This window comes from Pygocentrus nattereri, chromosome 11 (assembly GCF_015220715.1).
Source record: "Pygocentrus nattereri isolate fPygNat1 chromosome 11, fPygNat1.pri, whole genome shotgun sequence".
Classification (NCBI taxonomy): domain Eukaryota; kingdom Metazoa; phylum Chordata; class Actinopteri; order Characiformes; family Serrasalmidae; genus Pygocentrus; species Pygocentrus nattereri.
The window spans coordinates 19,294,157-19,312,575 of record NC_051221.1 but is presented as its reverse complement, the minus strand read 5'-3'; the positions used below and the strand labels follow the sequence as shown (position 1 = coordinate 19,312,575).

The 18,419-nt window shown below is 37.4% G+C and overlaps 1 protein-coding gene across 2 annotated transcripts in view; it reads left to right on the top strand.

Annotated features, from left to right (window-relative positions):
* LOC108443939 (complexin-1) overlaps positions 1–14,049 on the top strand; it is a 58,804-nt gene extending 44,755 nt beyond the window's left edge. For both annotated transcript variants that reach the window (XM_017724863.2, XM_017724864.2), the window contains exons 3-4: positions 1,024–1,199; positions 9,564–14,049. In XM_017724863.2, coding sequence (XP_017580352.1) covers positions 1,024–1,199; positions 9,564–9,761 — 374 coding nt within the window. In that variant the 3' untranslated portion in view covers positions 9,762–14,049. The remainder of the gene's footprint in view (positions 1–1,023; positions 1,200–9,563) is intronic.
* Positions 14,050–18,419: the final 4,370 nt, after the last annotated feature.

Here is an 18,419-nt window from a genome sequence, read left to right as displayed (position 1 = left end):
TATCTGAGTGCGCAGTTTAGGCTCTTGTGTAACATAGGAAAACTAATCACAGTAGAAACAATTGTGACAAGTCAGAATCAGAACAAAAGGTATTTTGTGTTTTGATTACCCTGTTGTTACAAGTTGTCTAGTGAGAATATTTGAATGAGATTTGGTCTGTTATGTTGAGAAACATCTGGCACACTTTTCACACACTGCTGGTACATACCTGAGGAATCTCTCTGAGGAAAAGCTCAGTGGTCCTTCTCCCTGTGCATACTGAAGATGTGCCTTTAGTGTGAAGCAATGTGTCATCTTCTCCGTTGATCAGTTTTCATTATTATTCATGGATATTAAAAGGGTGAAATTGCGGGAGATTGTAATGACCTTGTTTTGAATCATTTTAATACATTGTTCATTACTGTCAGCTGATTGAATTAAGGGCTGAATAATTGATGCCAGTTGCTATGGTATACATGTCAACATCAAATATATTGATAGTGATGACAAACTCCATCTTCCATGTGCCCAGTAATGCAATGTCATGTACAATATCCAATTCTGAAGTGAATGTGACAGTGTCTTTTTTTCCAATTAGCCCAGTTATTTTACTCACTACCAGCGTAGAGACATTTAACCCAATATGAGTAATTAATGCAGTACAGAACTGAAATACAGGCTCTGTTAATGTTCACATTTGGAGACATTAGCAAGAACTGACTGTGTATTATGAATGGAGGGTTGAAGTAATCAGAACTTATTATCTGCTCCATTTAAATCCTGCAGCCCCTCGCACTGCTTTAATGCAGCCTTTTGTTGTAATGTTCTGACCCTTTGTCCCTTTCTGACCCCACCATGTCCCACCGTCCCATTGAAAAAGACAGAAGTGGCTACTGCAGGGGGATATAAAAGAGACTAATTCATTATCTTTTTTCTAATCCAGCTCATGTTAAAAGGAGTTCTCAGTACGGTGTCTTGCATAGTGTGATTCTAAAGTCTTTTGACTCGTATTCAATTTGTTCTTTTTTTCCCTCTCCTGTAAAGGGGCGACCAAAGACATGGGCAAAATGCTGGGGGAAAAGGAAGAGAAGGACCCTGATGCCGAGAAAAAGGAAGAGGAAAGACAAGAGGCTCTCCGGCAGCAGGAGGAGGAGAGGAAGGCAAAATATGCAAAAATGGAGGCAGAAAGGGAATCCATCCGACAGGGCATCAGGGATAAGGTAAGAACCAGAACTCATCACTACTCCATTATCTGAATGAATTTTTTAAGGCCCAAGTTGAATAGCTGAATTGTAGAGTACAGCTCAGTAAGTTCTACATCACATTTGTTATTCTACATTGGATTTGTTATTATTACCCATTACTGATTAGGTTTTATGCTTATGTTGGAAGTTAATTGGGGCAGTCGTGGGCTGGAGGTTAGGGATCTGGCCCTGTGACCCGAAGGTTGCCGGTTCGATCCCCAGTGCCGACAGTCCATTACTGAGGTGTCCTTGAGCAAGACACCTAACCCCCAACTGCTCCCCGGGCGCCGTGGATAGGGCTGCCCACCGCTCCGGGCAGTGTGTGCTCACTGCCCCCTAGTGTGTGTGTTCACTAGTGTGTATGTGGTGTTTCACTTCACGGATGGGTTAAATGCGGAGGTGGAATTTCCCCGGTTGTGGGATCAAAAAAGTATCACTTATCACTTAATGCTTATACAGACTTAAAGGGACAGTAACACAAATAGGGCTGCAATTCATGTTTAATTCATTAATTATGATTCTGATTAATAAGTTAATAAAAAAAAGAAAAAAGTTTTCTGTTAATAACTCAACAAAATCAGTAAATAAATAATACTCCTTTTGCACTGTGCTCTTTCAAAACATACAAAACCTACTGTATCTGTTTTACTCACCATGTCAACAGTGCTACCATATTTTTGACTTTTAATCTTTTTAACTCTGAAGTCTCTGCTACCTGTGTTTCCCTTTTTCATTCAAGTGACGTAAACCAGGAGCACAGACATCATCTAGCCAAGTAATCAGTAACAAGATTCCTGATCCAACTGCATTTTATGTTTGTCATCATATTCCATAATGTTGATTAGTTGTTGCAGTTCTAAATACAATAAGCAGTATTTTCACATTGCATCTGTAAAGAACCCCTGAGACATTATGGATCATTATTGGTTCATAGTCAGAACTGAACACCTATTTTGGTCTTTTAACTGCCTTTGACTTTAGACTAAATACTTTTGCTTTGAGTGACCCTATACCTTTATGTTTGTTATTTATTATTATTATTATTAATCACAATAATAATAATAATAATGATGATGATGATGATGATGATGATGATGATGATGATGATGATATTAGATGAGATGGATAATACAATGCACCATTTCCACCAGATCCAAAATCAGGGTCGTAACGGTCCAGGGTCATTGAGCCAATAGGGAGAGATCGTGGGGCAGACATGACATAAACCAGAAACAAATCAACTTACACAGACAGAGATTCAAACAAAGACCAATACAAAGACCAGCAAACGAGGAGCAAACACAGGGCTTAAATACACAGGGATAACGAGGGACAGGTGAAAACAATCATGGGCGGAGACATGAAAGAGGGGCTGGACTAAACCAAAACAAATGCACATGGAAAATCAGAACTACACATGGACAGGACTGGGAGGGGCCAACGTGACCCACAACAATTACATCTCTACCAAAACAATCATAAAACTACTGAAACTTTCCCAAATGTTTCAGTTGTGATTTTTCAGTAGTGGCAATTTTAGCAAATTATGGGCAGAACTCAAAAATGTTAGGTAGTACATGAATAACAAACACAGCTTTGAAGAGTTCTATACACAGAAAATCATAATGTTTTTCATTAAAACACAAAAAGTTTGTAAATTGCAGAAAATATGTATTTTGGTAGTGACAGTTCTTAAAGTAGCATTTTCAGATTTTAGAACATGTTAACAAAACAGTGTGGCCAAATGGCGACAGGATTTATTTAATGTAATTTTAAAATGCCAACTGCCTTTAACACAGTTCATGATTAATGGACTAATAAAAGTGCTCAAGCTCAAACCTCTAGAATGAAAATAAGTGAAAAAGCATGAATGTCCAAAACTGGGGTTCAAAACATGATTAAAACATACAGAATCAAAATTTCCCCATCAGATAAACAGACCTTGAAGCTTTCATCTTTGAGAGAGAGAAGATCAAGCTCCTCTCTAAAGCACGTTATGGGAAATGGGAAAAAGAGTGGACACATTAAATACTGTAAAGCCTGATATGTTTAGTTGTTGTGGCTTTTGTGTAATTTACAGTTAGATTTTCTTGATGCTGTGATGAACAAATTAGTGGAAGTTTTGACTGGAAGTTAAATAAATAAAGAGTGGACTTTTTGCAGACTCTACTTGTGTAAAATGATTCTATTATGTCACTAGCACTCTAGAAAATTCTAGGTTTCAAATAATATGTAGGAATCACAGAGAGGTACTGCAAATATGCTGTTAGTTATGATTTCATTTAATGATTTCTTAATGTTCCAGAAATAATAGAATAAGAATAAAACTACTTGCTTTGTCTGCATGATAGTATTTATCATCTACATTGTATTTAAGGTCATATAAATTAACTAAAATACAGGGTGAGTCAAAAGTCACAGGACACCGTTTAATTTTGTTTAATTTTTTATGCTGTCACAAGCTTCCACGATGCAGTGCTGAAGGTAGTGTTTGTTGCAGATTTTCTCAGCATACACAATTAGTTTCAGATGACCCCATAGATAAAAGTCATAATAAAACCTGTCCTGTGACTTTTGACTCACCCTGTAAACTATAAACAGCTTTAAAATGTAAGTAAACTCTACTAAAGTGAGAAATGACTCTATACTTTTGCAGATTGTTTTGAAATATTGAATTAAATAGCGTGTTTTCTCATGTTAAGCTATGTATTGGATTGGAAGGGCCCTGGGGCTGCTTGTTTTGGTCGAGAAGAGAGAGAAAATGACAGCTAAGCCTTGCCAAGCATTTTGCCGTGGAGAGAGGGAGAGGCTGACTCTGCTTGACTTCCCCTTCTAAAACTGCCACACAGCCTTTTTTCAGCGTGACACCAATGGTGGAAAGAAAAAGTAAACATGGGGGCTTCAGTACTCTCTTTGCTCCGCCAGGGATTTAAATTCACTTCACTAAAGTTTGCCTTTTCTAACTGAATTATTACAGCTCTGCTGACATTCCTGTATGAGAAATTCCAGTAGTCATGTTTGTCAACTTAATGCATTTATGTGTATTTGTGACAGTCACCCCCAGTCATCAAACCCTTTATGCTGCACTCATATTAGAAAATATAGTCACAGTAAACTGCAAGAGATATTGCAATATTATCATTATCATTCGTTGGCCTTGTTCATCTCAAACAAATCTAAGTATTATGTTTATTTCAGTAATGAGGCATGAAAGTAATGCTGACTTATGCTGTACATGGTTTATATTAAAGGGGCAAACTCATGGAACAATGTAAATAGTTCATCTTTCAGTCTAAACTCATTCTGTGCATTTCATTTTGGACAATGTAGAGTAGCCAATCAGAACAGAGGTCAATTACATACACTATATTTCCAAAAGTATTCACTCACCCATCCAAATCATTGAATTCAGGTGTTCCAATCACTTCCATGGTCACAGTTGTGTAAAACCAAGCACCTGGGCATGCAGAGTGCTTCTGCAAACATTAGTGAAAGAATGGGTCGCTCTCAGGAGCTCAGTGAATTCCAGCATGGTGCTGTGATAGGATGTGTAACACATGTGTAACAAGTCCAGTCATGAAATTTCCTCACTGCTAAATATTCCACAGTCAACTGTCAGTGGTATTATAACAAAGTGGAAGTGATTGGGAACGACAGCAACTCAGCCACAATGTGGTAGGCTACATAAAATGACAGTGTGGGGTCAGCAGATGCTGAGGTGCATAGAGGTCGCCAACTTTCTGCAGTCAGTCAATGCAGACCTTCAGACTTCATGTGGCCTTCAGATTAGCTCAAGAACAGCGTAGAGAGCTTCATGGAATGGGTTTCCATGGCCAAGCAACTGCATCCAAGCCTTACATCACCAAGCCCAATGCAATGTGTCGAATGCAAATGTGATTCTGGAAAAATGGTCAAATATTCCCATAAACACACTCCTAAACCTTGTGGAAAGCCTTCCCAGAAGAGTTGAAGCTGTTTTAGCTTTAAAGGGTAGGCCGACATCATATTAAACCCTATGGATTAAGAATGGGATCTCACTCAATTTCATACGCGAGTGAAAGCAGACAAGCCAATACTTTTGGCAGTATTGTGTATATCAGTCTTATAGGCACAGTAACAAAAACAGCATGTTGTAAAAGATATGGAGAGGTTAGAAAATGTTCAAATAAAATGAAATAACAACTCATTTAGACCCCATGCAAATGTTGCAGACTTCACAAGGAAGAAATATGTGGAGTGTGGCCCCATAATATCGCTCAACATTCATTATGTGATGAGGTGGATTTCTGCAGTTAATGGAATGCATGCATGGCAGCACAAAATGGTAAAATGTCTCCTACTGTGAGTCACGTTTGATTAGAACAGATAAACTGCTATGCAGAGCCATACAGTATGCATCAGACTAAAGAAAAGCCAAGAGTCCTCACCCCATGGGTCTAATTTACCACTAGGGTTCTGAGTGCATGTCTGCATTGTGTTGAGGATGTGACTGAAATACCAAAGATGCGCCACATGCCTTGAACATTTTGGGTTTGGCACCCAGTTTCAGTAAACCCTACAAAGCGTAAGTAATATTAAGTGCCCACCCCCCACTCCATTTCATTAAAATACATTAAAGAGATTTGCAGAGCAAGGGATGGGTAAAATGGTATTATTCCTAGCAGATGAGTCAGGAAAGGCATGAAATCATTGGCAGGATGGGTTGCAGCTGAGCCCCTGCACACATCTGATACCCTTTGTGTCACCACAGGCTGCGTTATCTCTATTTTAATCCATGTATGCTCAAATAATATATTTTTTGAAAATTAATCTAATTCTGTGAGAAACCATTTATAATTGTTTATATTGTTAACTCCTCACCATCCCATATGTGATATAAACCACTACCTCATGTACAAAACTCCATGTGAATTTCAGGCAAAATATCCTTACAATGTAAATATCTTAGCTTTTTTTTATTTATTTATAATAATTTATTTTGTTATTTTTTTTTTTGTGAAGGATAGAGTTTTTATTTTTTATCTTACTTTTATGTTTAGTTTTAATATATATTGTCTATATAGTAACAAACTGTAAAAAAAACTTGTTAAGTACTTAAAGTTAATCACTTGCTTCTTCTCTTTTTTTCGTTGAATTTCCCCGTTGTGGCACTAATAAAGGACTATCTTATCTTATCATCACATTTATGTAAGGTATAAATGTCGCAGGAGAGTCATACATTTATTTTCCTCTCAGGTGCAGTGGAATCAGTCAGCGGTCCCCTGCTGTTCTTCACACACATTCTCTCATGCTCACACCTCAGCATGTTGCTGTTACTCTCCAGGAAAGTTACAGGATACAGAGGCCATTATCTGTTAGTCCACACCACTAGTCCCTAAAAGACTGTGTACTGGACAGTCTGTATTTTCCTGAGTGTTTCCCATATTGCCTGCAATAAGAATTGAATAAACACACTAAAACGGGCCACTTTTACGCACTGTATCACTGGTTTATTATTCAGCTCATATTAATATTATATTAATTAATGTCAATATTAATATTAATATGGGCTGTTATAAGGGTTATAAGACTTATTCAGATGACTTGAGATGGATTTTACATTTCAGTTGCCAATATAGCTGCTCTGATGAAGCTCTTATTGATCTCAATTCTGTTCTGAATGGGTGGGCAAGTTTACTGAGAAATTACCCTAATGCAACCAACAATAAAGGCAGCATGATGTTTATTTTATATAGTGACAGAAAACACAGTAGCATACAGAGAACTCAGATTTCATGTTTTAATACATTGTACGATGCTGAACATGGACATGCAAGAGTTATGAGGCAGGTATTAATGAGTAAAAGCTGACAACTCCAAAGTCTCTGAATGTATTGTATAGACTGGAGGGATTCATGAAAATAAACACAGCCAATAGGTACACAGTTTTTCTTTCCTCTCACTCTTTAGAGGTCCTTTTTTCTTAACAAAACATCTCTACAAATGCCAAAAAAGAGCACAGAACTAGATACTAAGACAAGGAAAAATAAATTAGCTTTCATTTTTTAGTCTCAGACTCTTGGGGCAGAAACAAAGAACAAGTGGACCATTTGTCATTTAAGCACTCGCCTAATGAAATGCCCTTCCCTGCCAATATTTGGCACAGTGTTTTAATCAGAACATTTAATTGTAAATGAACAAGTGCATGTGATCTAAATGAAGCTGAGAAAAAGCTCAGTGAATCAGTAAGCTAATTGTCAGGACAGTGGAGTAATCAGGCGGCTTTGCCAAGTGGCAGTGTGCCAAAGACATGGGCATACAGTCGATTCTATGCCAGTTTAGAGGTAGGCTGTTTAAGTCCTTACTCCAAATCCAGACTATGGCTGCATGATTAATCGTATTTTTAACGACGTGGTGATATGAGTTGTCATGATGAACCCATTGTTAAGGGCTGCGGTGACAGAACAGATCTAATTATATTTCACACAGTACGAGAGTGATGCAATTAGATTGATGGGAATGTAACGTTAGGAGCAGTGGTATGCTCTTACGAGCTGAGCATGGCTCTAAAGCTACTATATCCTTAACAACTAGCCTTTATAATTACTATAAATGTGATGATTATTCTCACTCCCAGTCCTGTAAAATATATGAAGCAGTGTCACAATAAACATGCACCACCATATAGGCCCTTTTAAGGAATTAATTATATATTCATTAGTGAATAGTTTAATGCCATGTATCTTAGCCCAGTAGTAATTCTTGTCTTCAAAAAAGCGGTTGAAATCTTGTGCGCTAATTAGAAGAACTCAGATTTGGTTCCAGATTTCTCCTCAATGCCCTCAGCCATCACAGAGATTCTTTTATTGTATCATAGCACAGTTGATTTTATTTAATGAAGCACTGGATGAGCTACAAACAATACCCGGCTGCTATGAGGAGAGGTTTGGAAATGATTAAGCGGACATATTGAGATACATAATAAATTCATTGTATATGTATCCTATTAGTGTCAGAGCAAATAAACACCCTGTAAATATGTTTTCAAATATAACTTTCTCAGGTGTCTAAAACCTTTGCTCACTATTGCATAAAAACAGCCTAACAGTGCACAAGAACTGTGGCACTATTGTAATGTTAGCTATTACTGTTTCATTATTTTTGTTTTCCTCTTTCCATATTAGTTATTGGGAATTGCAATATCCAACAACTTTATCAAATATTGCATTTTACGTCCATAACATGCAGCCTTAATCTAAAGTATGATTGCTAAAGTGTTCGGAGGCTAACATGTTCTGAGTCTTCTGCTCATGCACTTGTTCAAAGAGCTAATAAGTTATATTGGTGAACTCTTTAGCTTTATGACTCAGCCTTTTCTTGCAAATGAATTTTTGCTTTTTCATTTCCGTCTTTGTTCCTCTCTTCTCCTCATATTCACACTATAACCTTATTAAATCACCAGACTCACTGTAATGGACTCCTTGCAATGGAGTTGGTTTATTAGACTTGACTGTCACCACTGATATTAGTGATCTCTGAGGAATCTTTGACAGGGCGTACATATCTGCTCGGAAAACACACACAGCAGCTCCCAGTCCAGTCCAGTCTTAATACAGCTCTAACATGTCTGGAAAATTTTCTGGACACAGACTGGACCGGGAGTCCCCACTGACAGCAATTTATTCCTGAAATAAATTATGCGGCTAGAGGAAATTCTCCACAGAAATCTGTTTTTTTTATCAATCTATTTTTGAGCCACACTTGATCTGTGGCAGTAAAATCATTCTGTAAATAAGTCAGATCCATAAATATTTCAATGTTTGAAACCTTGAACAAATGAACTGAAAAGCTAACCAAGCCAAATATAGTTGTGGAATGCTCTGCCTTTGGATGTTAGACTAGCTGGATCAAAGGACATTTTTAAAGGAAGACTCAAGACGCATCTCTATTCATTAGCTTTTGGTCACAGGTGATGCTTTTGTTATTTATTGGATAGTGCTGCATTGTTTTTATGGTTTTATGTCAGTTTTATGTTGTTTATGAATGTAGCTGTACTGTTTTTATAGTTATATGTATTTGTTTTGTTTTATCATTCTATTTTTAGTACTTGTTGTTTGTGAAGCACTTTGTAGCTGTGCTTAGAAAAGTGCTATATAAATAAATGTTTACTTACTTACTTACTTACAAATGAAATATTGTACGTAGATCAGATGGAATTCCACAGGACAAAATGCATGACAGCACCAGGAAGGATTTGAGGATGTCTGCTAGGTTGTTTATGCTGAAATAATGGGAGTCGTGCAGAAAGGGTGCTGATACAAAAGTTATTGATGTACTAATGTGTATTATTGTGTGTTGTAGTACGGAATAAAGAAGAAGGAGGAGAAAGAAGCAGAGGCTCAGGCAGCCATGGAGCAAGCGTCCGAGGGCAGTCTTACCCGCCCCAAGAAAGCTGTGCCCGCCGGCTGTGGTGATGAGGAGGAGGAAGAGGAAAGCATCGTGGACACCGTCATGAAGTTCCTCCCAGGTCCACTCGTAGACATGTTCAATAAAAAGTAACAGCGTCTCGGATATATTGTTATTAAACCTGTCATAAATGTCATTACGTCCACCAAACCCTTGCCCTCCGCTCGTTCCAAAACCTCTGGACTCAGTCAGTGTGCCATGACATTTGTCTTTAACTATGAGTTGGACATTTTAGATGGAAAGACGACTTGACCTGTGCACTAAACAATGTAACAGATACATGCCTGATGCTGTTTCTCATATTGAAGACAAATTTAATGCCAAGTTCTTTCTGAGTCCAGGCCATGGAACGACAACAGTAATTACCCAAGCTCCACCTATTTTGTTTGTAAATAGACTACTAAAAAAAGACTATATATGAATATCAGAATATATATACACACACACACAATGACTAAGAGAAAAAGCCATAATTTTAACTTTGGAGAAAATCCTCCAAACCATATCGTATTTTTGATTAAAGTTTGCTGTTCTGTTATTGATATTATTGACCAGTTCATGTGGTAGAAATGTATATAATGGTTTACATATTTATTTGAGTTCCAATCTGTGAACCAGTATGGCACCATAATCCCATGATTCTCTATGTTTTCTTGTATGAAAATATTATAATTGGAAATCCTATAGAATGGAAATGAGTGAAAAAACATCGTTTTTCTTTGTTTTTTTTAAAGCATGAAAATGATACTTTGTGACTGCACTGTATGTCATTTCGTTTGACATTTTTAGATGAAATACATTGATATTTAAGGCAATAACTCTGAGTTTTTTTTTATTTCGTTGACTCATACTTCCCACAGTATATACATAAAAACATGATTTTTGAGCTCTTCCTTCAAAAGTTACGTCCCTCATTGTGCTAACCATCTCTCTCTGGAAAACACGATTTATTGATTGATTATGGATTCAGGCATGTTAGATAGTCACGACGAGAGGAACCATAGAGCTAGATGCTGTGTTTAAAATAGCTTAGCTCCTGGGTGATATTGAGCGCATACTACTACAATTGGATCAATAGGGCTATATATATATATATATATATATATATATATATATATATATATATGTATATATATATGTATATATATATATATATATATAAAATCGTCATCTTCATTGCTGTACAGTAAATATTGTAATTCAATGTTTACATATTTATGTTTCGAACCACAACTCAGTTGTGCGTTAAGTGAACAGACAGTGACAACAGTGCAATATTTGTTTTTTGAATGAAGATGTCCTGTGTCAGTTGGTTAACTACGGGAATGCTATCCCAAATCAGCAATAACAGACAATCTTCATCGTTATGTATTCAAGCTTAATTAATGAATTAGAGAATGTTAGTGTGTCGTCTTCCTAGTGCCAGTCAAGCTGAAGACTTGAGATAAGCCTCATGAAACTGCATCTCGGAGAGGGAAGCAGGGAGTGGAGAACTCGTTTTATTTGTGGGTGTGAATTTCAGAGTAGGATGTTAGGCCGCTCGGGGAGAGCTGGTTTTGGGTCTCTGAGCCGCGAACTCTCGTGTTGCTTCACAAAGCGGTGTTTTGGGCCTGTGCTTTGTTTCTTTGTTTGTTTAATTTGTTCTAAGTGTTGTTGTTGCTGTTGTCGTTGGTGTTGTTGTCATAAGTGTTGTTGTGATAGTCCGTGTTTGTGATGACTGCTCGGCCAAGAAGGACAACAATGGGTCCAAATCCCTCAAACATGAGGTGAAAAGCTGAAAATGAGCTGATTGTGAAGCCTGCTTTTTTCTTATTGTCGATAATCTGCTCAGTGGCTTTATATAAAGTTTGGCTTCATGCTCACACACAGTAAAGCTAACGTTCAAAGTACTGTAGATAATCATATTTAACGTTACAGTAGGTCACGAGTCAGTACTAGCTAGTCTAGATTCAGGTGAAATCATCAGTCAGACATCTAAGCGAGCTGAGCTGAAAATGCATTCATTTGTAAAGTTTTCGAGAGTAATGTAGTTAGCTATCGGCTGCCAATGGAATGCTTTAAACATTCCAAGATATTTCAAACATTCCGTCTGGCCCTTGCTGGTTTCCCAGAATTCTTTGATTAACATTCAGCTGCAGAATCCTTCGTGCATTTAAATAAAAAATCAAATCCACTGTCTGTAGAAAATATTGTAATGAGACACAACTTCGCCATTAAAGCTCAGCCGAAGCTGAGCTGAACGATGTGGTGTAGTAGCACACAGACAGAGCAATCTGTACAGCTATCTGACCTGCCATGTAATCCTGAAAGCAACGAGTTAAACGTAACACATATAGGATATCACTGTGCTCCTCAGCTTGCAGCTTGATTGTGCAGTGATGGTATCTATTTAGAACCAAACAAACTAATCTGTCGCTAAGCTGCTTAATTGGTGGGAATTGCTATTTAGATTAGCTGTCAATCATTCTCAAGCTGTACTTTCAGATCTTACTGCCACTACTCTCATTAGTCCAGTGTTGAGGCATTTTTCCTGATATAGCAGACTTGGCTAAGTGCAATACTGGGTGCTGGATGAAAAGGTTTAAAAATAGGTATAAAAACTTTATTTTCTGAACTTCTCAATCCAAGAAGTGTAATTGATCCAGTTAAAGAAAAGCCTGCCATCGTCACTTAACTGTTCTGATGTAACAGAGGCCGTGTCCAGAGCACAACTGCTGTATTTTTTTTCTTCAGTATCTGTGTAAACTGCCTTCAGCTTCAGTCTTTGTTGCTGATTACATATTGTGGCCTGTGTCATGGTGACTAATATACTTTGGCAAGACTGCCCAGAATCTCCATGCCTGACATCATTTACCACTGCCCATCTCCTCATCAACTATGTTTTCTAAAACCAAAGAGTGGTCTTCATTCTGATAGAATGTTTGGTGTGTATTGGTTCATTTCATGTGTTTGTCAGTTTTGCTTTATTTTTAGTGTCATTTATCAGGTGTTAATAGCTTAAGTTCAGTTCTGGTGTCATTTAATGTCCTTAAGTTCATTCTGAGTCTTTGAGGGTTTTTTGGCATTTTCAAGTCTAATCACTATTTTATAAGGGTAAGTTACTATCCAGAATGTATGGACACCCATTTCCACCAGGTACAGTAAAAAAAAGAATTACCTGGGTTTTTTCTCCTTGTTCGTTTTTTTGGCAGCATTGTGTGAAAAGTTAATATCTTGAAATAATTACTTATTTTGATAATGACTTAATTTGAGTTAGTATCTCAAAATAATAACCTATGTCCTTGGAATATTCACTTAGTGATCTCAAAATGTTGTATTAATTGCTCAAAATAGTGACTTACTTTCTTGGAATTTAATAATTTCAACAATTTGTTTCAACATACCAAGTCAAATTTTTGAGAAAATAACTCATTTTGAGATCAGGTCAGCATTAGATATTAAGCCAATATTCTGAGAAAAGAAGTAATCATTTCAAGATACTATCTCAATATTTCAACATATTCCTGCCAAAAACAGAGAAGAAGGTGATTTTTTCCCTCCTCTTCCTCCTCTAGGAATGGGCTTCCATAAGAATGTGATAAAACTAATAAACTCTTCTCAGTTCAAGACTGGACTAAAGCCTACCAAGCTTAACTCATAAAGTAATGAAGAATACAAACAGGAAGAGCTTCTGTCGATAATCTGTGATCTGAATGGCTTTGTGACAATTTCCAGAATGTACTTTTGTCGAATCTTGCACAAAGCAGATCACAAACACACAGTGTGTTTGTGATTTGCTTTAAGTAAGATTTGACAAAGGCACAGTCTGATCTCTGTAATCCTCACCGTTCAGGGTGACCATCCGTTTTCACTCAGATACTCATAGCACTGGAAAAATTACTGCCTGTAAGAACACTATGAACTAATCCATACTTGTGAGCTGAATGTACATGTGTGCTGTTCCTCTGCATTGTCCTTATTCGTGTCTTCTCTGTGCTGATACAGATAAATGACTCTTGCTGTGGTTTTTATGTCCGTAACTTCTTCTTGTTCCTGTCTTTTTCCAGTGGCTGTATTTTTGAGAAATATGTTCCTCCTATTTGGTGCATTCCTTTTTATTTATTTTTGTTTGGTTTTGTAACTGTGAAAGAAAAAAAAGACCGCACTTCTCTTCTCCCTCTCTCCGTTCCCTCTCTATCTCTTTGTTGACAAAATTGTATGCATGCATATGGTGTGCGCAGTAGGCAAGGTTGTAAAAGATACTTCTGTGTGTCTTCAGTGTTTCTGATTGCTCCACCTGTTAGCCCCCACTGCATGCCCATTTTAGAATGTTTTTAGAACTGTAACATTCCTGCCAAAATGGAATCACCGCACACTGAGAATAAAGTGATTTCATATAATCGTTCATGGTCCTGTGTTTCTGCTCTGCAGCCCGGGCTGCCGGGTATCTCAAAGTTTTCTTGAAAGCGGAGGGAGGGATTTCTCTGAGTATCTGGTGGTCCCTCTGCGGCATGCACTCTGCAGCATGGCAGCCCCTTGCTCTTCTTTCCACCAACATGAAAATCAGATGCAGAGAAGCTTGTGTACTTAGATCTTAGGGAGAAACACTGCTGCATGTGAAAACAGACCCTGATCCAGAAACACTATGTCGTTTTAACTTTTTTCTTCTTCCCTCTGGCTGGATAAACAACGTTTTTTTATTCAGCGTGGTTGCTCTACATTCATGCCTTTTTTGGCAAATAATTTGACATCAGTTCAATAAATATGCAAAGTACTGTGGACAGAATGTACCATGTCGTTCAAATGTTGATTGGATCATCTTGTCCAAAAAAGATTAAACTGGTAATCATATTGCAAATAGAGTGTCAGGAGGAGCTTCAAAGAAATGCAAATAACGCTCCTCTACTAACAAAGTCTGTTTGTCATAGTCTCAGCTCAGCTATGGCTATCTGTGACCTTGTACATCAAAGGAACCTTTTTAATCAAATGATAGATGAAGTGTCTTTCCAGGATCATGGCCATAAATGATTTGAGCATTATGGAAAAGGACTTTTGACATGCAACCTTAAATTCATCTGTTATGCTGTTGCAGAACACCTATTTTTCCTGACAGTGGGCTTCCCACTGCATCCTACAAGCAGTGTTAAAGCTGCACTATGTATTTATTACTATGTACTTATTTTGGTGTTGCTTAAATGAAAAAATGTAGCAATGCTGAATCACAAGAAAAAAGACACTAAACTATACTGTGCCTATTCTGTCGTGGGTCACCCTGTAAAGCCTGAAATAATCATTTAAATGTCAGAGGTATCGGGACAGCTTACATGGGATTTTTTTGCAAAATGTCTTTGCATATTAATGCACACACACAGGCTGAAAAAGAAGGCCCAGCGTGATATTTATGTTTCTCATTTAACATTATGCTGATAAAGATATGCTGACAATAGTAGATAAATCACGAACATCTTCAGAAGACACTTCCTTCACCAAGATTTTGAATTCTCTTTAAGTACTTTTTAGCACTTATGGAAACGTACTTAGTGCAGCTTTAGGTTCAAGGCGAGACAGTTTACATTTGTACTTTTACAAGTTTTGGCTTAGTAACCTGCTCAAAAAAGGCCCAGATGTCTGATCACATCTTGGATTTCCATGTCAAAAATTAAGCAAAAACTTGAAACTCATGCAACCATGCACACTTCTAAAAGTGAGCTCCAGTGAGCTCCTCTGTTTTTGCCTTTTTGAAGTTCTACAATTTAAATAGAGTTTAACTGCTTACAGAATGACTGAAGTGAGCTTAATTTTAAAGTATAAATAGCATACCAAACTTATTTGACCATATTTACCTTCACTTCAGTGGGTTTTGGGTCAATAAATGCCCACAACAGGGTGATTATTTGGAGGACAGTCTCAATCACATTTTAATATTAAAGGCCCCTATGATGAAAAATCTAAATGTACTTTTTAAAATTAATGATCTACTGTGTAAACACTGTTAAAGTTTCAAAACATATGTTCACTCCTCAGTCCATATATGTAAGCTAAAATTGTGTTTTGACTTAATCATGGCTGTGATGTCACATACAAAAATGCCCATTCAGCCTACAGCAGTTAAGCCCACCCATTTACTTTGAAATTGTAGCATATTTCAGCCCTGTCTGGTTTTTGAATGAGGTACAAAATAGGATGGCCTAAAAATTATAAATCATTATTAATTGTTAAAATTTATAATTGCCAGCCCTGGTACAAAAAAGTCTACAGTAATTTAGCTCAATCTTATACAAATATGAGAGAAATCTAATCTCTAATTAAAGCATTTTTAAGTCTAGGAAAACAAAAGCTTAACAAGATGGAGCTATTTAAGCACAATGTCATTTTCAGGACTTTTTTAAACCCCATTTTTAACTATAATAAGATTATGAGTGCAGATATATCTAGATATGTCTTGAAGATGCTAACAAACACATTCTGACAGAAAAGAAGCCAGAAAAAAGTCATGTAGAAATAAATTACAGTTCTGTTTTTGCCGTAACCACACAAATGTAAGAAGTAGACTTCAGAGAGGAAATAAATACAAGAAAGATAGAAAACAAGCCCTTTAATAGACCACTGCATACAGCCTACAGTGTGGAATTCATATTGAATGTGACATGTATGTTCACACGTTCTATACACTAATTAAATTATTCTATGGCGCACAGTGTAAGGTATTGCGCAGTATAGACAGAGACAACAGAAAGCCTGCTTTGAGGCAAGAAAACATTGCCTCTGCTTCTCTGGTGCAAGCGACTGCCCTTGGTCTCAGAGCTCTAATGAAAGTAAATAGCTGCAGAAACCCACTGGCTGCTTGGTTGCGCATGAAAAGCGACGCTATGATGAAATCACATGGGTGGACCTGTGTTAACTGTACAGCCTGCGTGTGAGTGCCGTGGTCACAAAGCAGCAGTGCTCTCAACAACACAATTCACACTGCATAATGGTGGATAACCCTTTACTCATATGTCTGGTGTCTCAGTACTGAAGCATATGCTTCATTCTTCTCTGCACAGCAACCAACAACTTTGCATGGCAAGCTTGCAGCAGGAGAAGAGCCCAGATTAAAAAAAAAAATCAATGCCATTAGCATTCGGACTCAGGGGTAGCCCTTTCATACTCAACTGCCTCCTCTGACTCTCCAAACAGCATTCTGCCTGCGGGAGAGGCTGGCTTTCTATTGGCGTCCTGCAGACACGCGAAGTCAATGTCAATTAAGTGTTCTCTACAGAGCCCAGTCATCGAACTGCTGGGAAGCCTTAAAACTTCTTCTGCAATGGCTTGATAAAGCAAAACTCAGCCGTACATCCGCGCACTAATCGTCCCTCCTTGGGAGGGAGTTCTCTTCTGGCAGCCTTTCTTACCTTAAACTGACATCACCAGCCAGCAGGAAGGGAATAAGACAACAAGTCATGTAAGAAGATCATTACAGTGCATTGCTCATACACACTGCAGGGCACAATCAAAATGTGGATATTTCTATGCAATGATGACTCCCACTGTTTCGAAGGGAAATAGCAGTTGCAGCGCATTGACTCTCTTTAAAATGAAGAAAAAATCAAGCTATGCTAAAAGATACACATATTGTAAATTCATTTTATGTCCAAATGCACTGCTACAAATAAAACTACTGAAGCCTAGAGGTTGATGTAGCACAGTGGGTAACAATGCTGCCTTCCATGTGGCACACGATGCTATAGCAATGAGAGTGCTTGGGCAAGACTCTTAACACCACCATCACCTGCCCCTGTAACATGACTAAAACCATAGGCTGCTCTGGATAAGAGTGTCCGCTAAATAGTATAAATGTAAATGAGAATTTACAGCAATTCTGTAGCACTGTGGTGTTCAGCCTGTGGGCTGTGGTTGTACAGCTAGGTGTCTGTTGGCAGTCGTGTTTTATTATGTTTTTTTAATATTTTAAAAATGATTAAAATTAGATTTATTTAAATTGAGTGATTTGTCTAGCAAAGTGTAACCAATAAGCTAGATATGTTTTTAATTTCAGTGCATTTTCAGTGCATGTCAATGTAACACATTCCTCTTTTTGATGGCTACAAAATAGAACATTGTGTGATTTTTTGTGTTTATTATCTTGCATGAATACTAAAGTTAAATAAGATAGACGACATTGAGAATTATGTTACATTTGCTTCCATTTGAAAGAATTAGGTTGGTTGAATCTTCACATGACCCTCAAAAGCTTTTGCAGTTGTTTGCATTAACCATGGGTTGCAAAAGGTTGGGAACCCCTGCCACAGAACAATCACATTTGGTTCCCTAAATAACCTCTCAGAATGACCCTTTAACACTTAAAAGACCAGAGCTCCATCATTACTACAACAGATGTAGAGATGTACATTTTTTTAGAACTGATTTTGCTTTTTCATACCACAAAAACAGAATGATCAAACTAGTAATGTTGTCATGTCATAGTAATGTTGGATATGTCATAAGAAATGTATTATGAATTTCTTATTGATTATTTCTTATTTACAAATTATTCCATAATAATGCTTTGCTAGTTGATGACATGTTACACAATTAACAATGTGTTTTACAATAAGAAAAACACAGAATTTCAAATAAATTATTTTCACACATGAACACAAATAGCAATAAACACAAAAGCAACCATTTTCATCATCACCACACTCTCTCTTAGTCGGTGCATGAGTGTTCATGTCTTATCCTTGTCAAGATACAGCCCTATGTTTACCATCTATTTGCAGCCCAACAAAT